Consider the following 6000-nt stretch of genomic DNA (forward strand, 5'->3'; position numbering starts at 1 on the left):
CCGAATACCTTATGTTTTTATTGTATATTTGAAAATCAATAAACATATTTGAACACATATTTTTAATTGGCTTAATCAGTGTGGTAATTGACTATGCCGGTTCTCAGCCAATCAAAAAAAACCCAAAACATTAAAAAATTTAAGAGTTTGGCGCCAACCTCTTAGGACGCCTAGCAACACCTAAGTGGAGGTGCCCTTCCATGCCTAAGGATGCCTAACAATGCCCGTCTTAAACAGTAGACACGGTTATTGGTGGAGAATAGATGTGGTTGGCATAGGCGTCATTAGGCATCCCAGAAAGGCGGTGCCAAATTCAGCAAGTGAAAAGATGGATAATGGAGCAGCGCCTAATCTAATCTAATCTTCGGTTTATATACCGGATCATCTCCCAATGGAACTTGACTTGATTCATATATAATTACGACTAGAGTACATAGAAAAAGAAACATGAGAGCAGTAAGAATTTTGTTGAGACATTTGAAAATAATATTCAGATAGATACAGAAATTATATTTCATTACAAGTTTTGGGTTTTTTTTGTTTCAGACTTAAGTGTTTTTATTTCTTCAGTGCATCTACCTTAGATTTAAGATAAAGAAATGTATCTAGAAACTCTTAGCATGTATATTTTTTCTATCACTTACCCTCCAAATTTTTGAAAAATAATATATGTTTGCTCTCCTTCATATGGCTTAAAATCCACACATGACTTAAGACGGAACATTTCAAATGCCTTAAGAATGACTCCCTTAGCATTGAGATCTGAAAAACATATTTCAGCAATATATTTTAATTCAAATCAAGTTACCTAAAGAAGGGTTTCTCAACTCAGTCCTCGAGACACACCTAGCCAGCCAGGTTTTCAGGATATCCACAGTGAATCTGAATAAGATAATTTTGCCTGCACTATCTCTATTGTATGCAAATCTATCTCATGCATATTCATTGTGGGTATATTTCTGAGTACATTATTTTTCAACAGGATGAAGCTCCAGTGCATCAAACATGTAAAACAGTTGAAACCCTAGAATTCATTGAGCGAACAGCTCAGTAGTGTTGAAGACTTTGGGCTAGATTCTCTAAAGAGATCCTAAGTTAATTGGCAAAAAGCCCTTAATAGGTTCAATAATTGGAAAAAAAATTAATTGGGTGATAGGTACCTACCCGATTCTATAAAAGGTGGTGCTTAATGCCTAAGTGGACGTTTCTATGGATGAAGCGTGACCTAGGCACTGCTATGCACGATTCTCCAAAAAACTTAGGCACCTGAAATGTAGGCCTTTAAAGCCCTCACCTACATAGTTTACATAGGCACCGCTAAGTTTGATTCTGTACATAGCACCTAAGCGTGATTGACATATAGCTGGCACCATTTTTCTAGGCGCTGGCCAATTTAGGCACCGTTTACAGAATCTGGGCGTTTGTGAATGTGTCAAGGTTGAAGGAGGACACTTTGACACAAATTATGAATTAACTATGAAAAAAATTATACTAATGTATTTTCAAAGGTCATACTACATGTTTAAACAATTGCAAAGTATTTTGAAACTATGAAAGGGGTCCCATTTTTTTCTGGACACTGTGTACTCCTAGCTAATTAGTGGGGGACTAGTTGCTGTTGTGGCTCCAGCCATATTTATGCTACAATGTTGCATTAGTATGTAGTCACAGCAATATTTTTAATTCATTCCTTTTTCATCAAGGATGTTATGAGCTGCAAAGACTACCTGCATTGATAGAGGATTTAAAGAATTATCCACACCTCACAGAAGATCAACAATGCAGTTCACATAGGCCTCTCTAGTAGCTTTTCAACTTCAAAACAAAAGGTTATATACTCAATTTCCCAAATTTCAACTTAAAAATGAAATTCTAGTATTATGAAGCTAAAGAAAATTTGGAAGCCTCATTGGTGTCCATTGAGTGAACTGCTAACATGAAGTATAGTAGAAAGACTATCCGCCCAATACTAAGACTGCAGAAGGAGCCTGGCTACCTCCCGTGGTCTGTGGCATTGAATATCCAGGTCAAGGTTCACCACCGAGGACTTAGCCAACCAATCCAAAATTCAGCAGTTGACCAGCTAAGACCTAGTGGCTAAAGATAGACCTGATTTTTAGATAGATCTATCTAGCCTTAGCTGGCCAGCTGTTGAATATTGGCAGTCACCAGCTATGTTGCAAAATATCCCAATCCAGGGAATGGGATATTCAACGGGAGATAACAGGCTACTCCCACTAAATAAAAACAGCTAGCTGGTTACGTAAGGCTACTGAAAAATTCTCAGCCCAACCAACAAAGTTGGAATGAAAAAAGTGGAAAATTGCTGGACTAAGTGTATAGCCTTCGATGTAGACTGCGGCCCTTTGTTTATGCTCTTTGGCCAGTCAAGAGCCGTTCCTGGTCAGCCAAATAGCATTGGATATCAACCAGTTTGTATTGTAGTATCAGTCCATTGAGCTATCCTGTCATCGGATTGGACCTCCAATGACAAAATTAGGGCAGCCTCTATTTTCACCTACTCACTTGCAGAATTAATAGTAAAGAAAAAGTCCACTTTGTACCTAGGTTATCAGCCAGAATATAAGGAATGGGGAACTTCCATCTATAGCTTTCATTTCGCAATGCATTGCGTGCATCAGGCTAAAAAATAAAATGAAAGATCGATAAAGAATTGGAACACTACTGTTTATCATTGTTTTGTTATATCAAAATACTTACTTGCAGGACAATATCTCCCTGAAACAAGTTGATTCCTGCAGCTGTAAAGCAAAAAGGCATGACTTAAATACTCCATATTATCACTTTCAATGTCATTTGTAACAGAGGGGGTAATTCTATGAGCATTTACTTAGTTTTAGGTTGTAAGGAGATGCGGAAATGGTGAAATTTTAGTCATTTACACACATAAATGGCCACTTGCCTGCATAAATGGCCTTTTATAGAATACCAGTTACCAGAAAAGCACATGCCATGATTTGATGGCACAGACATACCAGCACATGTGCACATGGGTATAGATTGGATGAAGAGCACAGATGCACAGATGCATTGGCATTTTATAGAATACAATAATTTATTTCTGTTCTATCACATACCTAGACTTGGGCATTTACACAGGGCTAGTTTAAGTTATTGTGCTTTCATTTACATGCACTTACGCTAGTATTCTATACAGAAAATATGGTGTCTACTTTTCTTTATGGAATAGGCCTAAAATAAGGCGCCATAGCCAGCACCTTTGATAGGATCCCTGTTATAGAATTATCCTCATAATGTGGAGGCCACTCACTTTTACTGCTGATGCTACTTTGGCAAAAAGTTTGAAAGAGAAATCAGCCCACAATTAGCTGGTGGGCTCCTTCTGGAGTTCTCTTAAAACACCCAAGGCTGAATGTGATGGATTCATCCCTACTTTCATTCTTGTCCAGACTCAGTTAACATCCAGATGTAAAGCTGTTTCTAGCTTATTTTACAAAGACACATACGGTAGGTGTCTGCATATCTTATTCAACTTATTCAGTTTATCCATCATCCATTTATTCAATATAATGACTTTATACTATCTTATCCCCATCTATATATCTCAACTACACTTGCTCCCTTGGCAACTATAAGATAATCTTTAAATATAACCCACCTTGAATTAGTCGGTGAAACAGGATATAACTACTGATATTAAATTTAATTTAATTATTCAGTGCTGTTAAATGTGCATATTACTGATACTGTTTCATGTTAATTCTGTTACTACGTTACTATACCCTGTTGTGCTTTATGTATGTATGTAAACTTGTAACCCGTTCTGAGCTCTTCTGGGAGGACAGGATATAAATCCAAATAAATAACAATGTCTTATCAGGAGATAAATGGGTAACAATATTGAGGATGGCCTGTGCTTCAGCCACTGAGCTTCATGGCCTGAATCAGAGACTTAGGGCAACTTTTACAAAGGTGCATTAGGGCTTTAACGCACAGAATGGCGCGCGCTGAATTGCCGCACGTGCTAGACCTTAATGCCAGCATTGAGCTGGCGTTAGTTCTAGAAGCATAGCGTGGGTTTAGCGCGTGCTAAAATCCTACGTGCGCTAAAAACGCTAGCGCACCTTAGTAAAAGGAGCCCCTAATCTCTTGTCTCTTTTCTAGAGGTGTGTGATGCACTTGAGTTGGGGTAGGGGGGATGGACAGATGCATCAATTAAAATAAATGTTGAATTTTGAGAGTGTGCAAAAGTACAAACTGCCCAAATGACTTTTCACCACAAGAGGGAATTGGGAAACAACAAAGGTTGAGTTTCTGGAGTGACATTATTCTGTTGTGATATAATATCCTGTTTAAATTTCAAGTTTATTTTTATTTATTTATTTATTTTTTTTGTTCAAATATTTTATTGATTTTAATATACAATATTTTTAATTTGATATACTGTCTATCAGTACGTCGAGGCGGTTTACAATAACTTTTAAATAGGTATACATTAAAAAGGGTTAAAAACACCGACACACAGTATGTAATAGCTGAATAATCTAGTCTAATACACAACTTATTAATCACACTATACCAAAAAGATTCAAGGCGATTTACTTCCAAACAAGCCGTAAAATCTACGGGAGAATACAAAAGCATCAGACCATAAATACTACAACTCATAAAAAAGTTTTCAAATTTATATGAAACCTTAGGTAATTAACCCCCCTCCTTTACAAAGCCACACTAGTATTTTTAGCGCTGGCCGCAGCAGTAACAGTTCAGATGCTCATAGTTATTCTATGAGCACGGGAGCTGTTACCGCAGCAGCCGGCGCTAAAAACGCTAGCGCGGCTTTGTAAAGGAGGGGGAATATCAGCTCTAATGTGAACAGGTAGAATATTCCAAATTGTAATAGCAGCGTAAGCAAAAGAGGAGTTGAGCTGTCATTTACAGTATATGTGAATCATAAAAAATACATGTTAGGATCCCCTTAGATCTCATGACATCCTGAAAATTTAGGGGGTAATTTATCAATGTGTGTTACTGTTAAGAGTGGTTATTTTACTACAAGTTGTGCTATTTTAACACAGAGGCTCATTTTATACAATCAGACCTTATGCTAAAACAACACAACTTGTGGTGAAATAACCTGTCATAACAGTAGTTAGCACACATTGATAAATTCCCCTCTTAGTGTGGACAGGGTATTTAAAACAAAGATTATTCGCAGAGGGACACATGGAAGAGACACACACACACATATGATGATTTCATAAGTCTTCCCTTCAGAAAATAAACTAAAAATTAAATATGATTTCTCACATAATCTCAAAATTATTTCCATAAAATGCTGATTTATATTTATATACTATAGACATATTAGATACTGTATTATACACATTTATTCTTGCATTCTGACTCACCCAAATTAATTGCTGGAATATCTTCTCTTAGTTCTCCAGCATCTGCATCGTACTCTTTAAAAAGGTAATTAAATAAGTAAATATTACCCTGGTGTTCCAAAATACTGGGAACAAAAAAAATTCTGAAAAAAATAGAAAAGTTTTTTCTTACCATCCACTTCAGTGAGTTGCTTAATCTAAAAGAAAACAAAGTGTATGACCAGATTTTTAAAAACATGTTAGATATAAAAATTCCTGCAGGGCTGGACTATTATTTGGAGTAATACTTACTGAGAATGTTGTTGAATATGCAAATAGCAAAAAAAGGCAGAGAGGGAGAAAGAGCTTTGCTGAGACCATTGCTGCTGTCTTGAGCAAACAGACAATATTACAGCAGTTTTCACCATTAAATATGTATCATTTGTACTTTGTACTATTTTATCATCTTGCTATGAGCTGTTAATGATTTATCAGATACATACTTTACCAATCAATGTTTCGATGTATAAGTTACCCATAATTAGACCATTAACTTTGCCCCATTGTTAATCAGCTGAAGGACTCCTGGAAAGTTGCTAGAAGCTGAACCACAGTCCTCAGACATCACCTCTAGAACCACAGTACAATA

The 6000-nt window shown here is 36.6% G+C and overlaps 1 protein-coding gene across 1 annotated transcript in view; it reads right to left on the reverse strand.

The window, feature by feature from the left end:
- The window catches only part of MEP1A (meprin A subunit alpha), a 37685-nt gene extending 31953 nt beyond the window's left edge, over positions 1–5732 (reverse strand). Inside the window, exons 1-6 of the mRNA XM_033937565.1 lie at positions 5664–5732; positions 5545–5569; positions 5394–5447; positions 2722–2762; positions 2565–2643; positions 645–762 (exon numbers count right to left, since the gene is read on the reverse strand). Coding sequence (XP_033793456.1) covers positions 645–762; positions 2565–2643; positions 2722–2762; positions 5394–5447; positions 5545–5569; positions 5664–5732 — 386 coding nt within the window. The remainder of the gene's footprint in view (positions 1–644; positions 763–2564; positions 2644–2721; positions 2763–5393; positions 5448–5544; positions 5570–5663) is intronic.
- Positions 5733–6000: the final 268 nt, after the last annotated feature.

Source organism: Geotrypetes seraphini, chromosome 3 (assembly GCF_902459505.1).
Source record: "Geotrypetes seraphini chromosome 3, aGeoSer1.1, whole genome shotgun sequence".
In the NCBI taxonomy this organism is placed as follows: domain Eukaryota; kingdom Metazoa; phylum Chordata; class Amphibia; order Gymnophiona; family Dermophiidae; genus Geotrypetes; species Geotrypetes seraphini.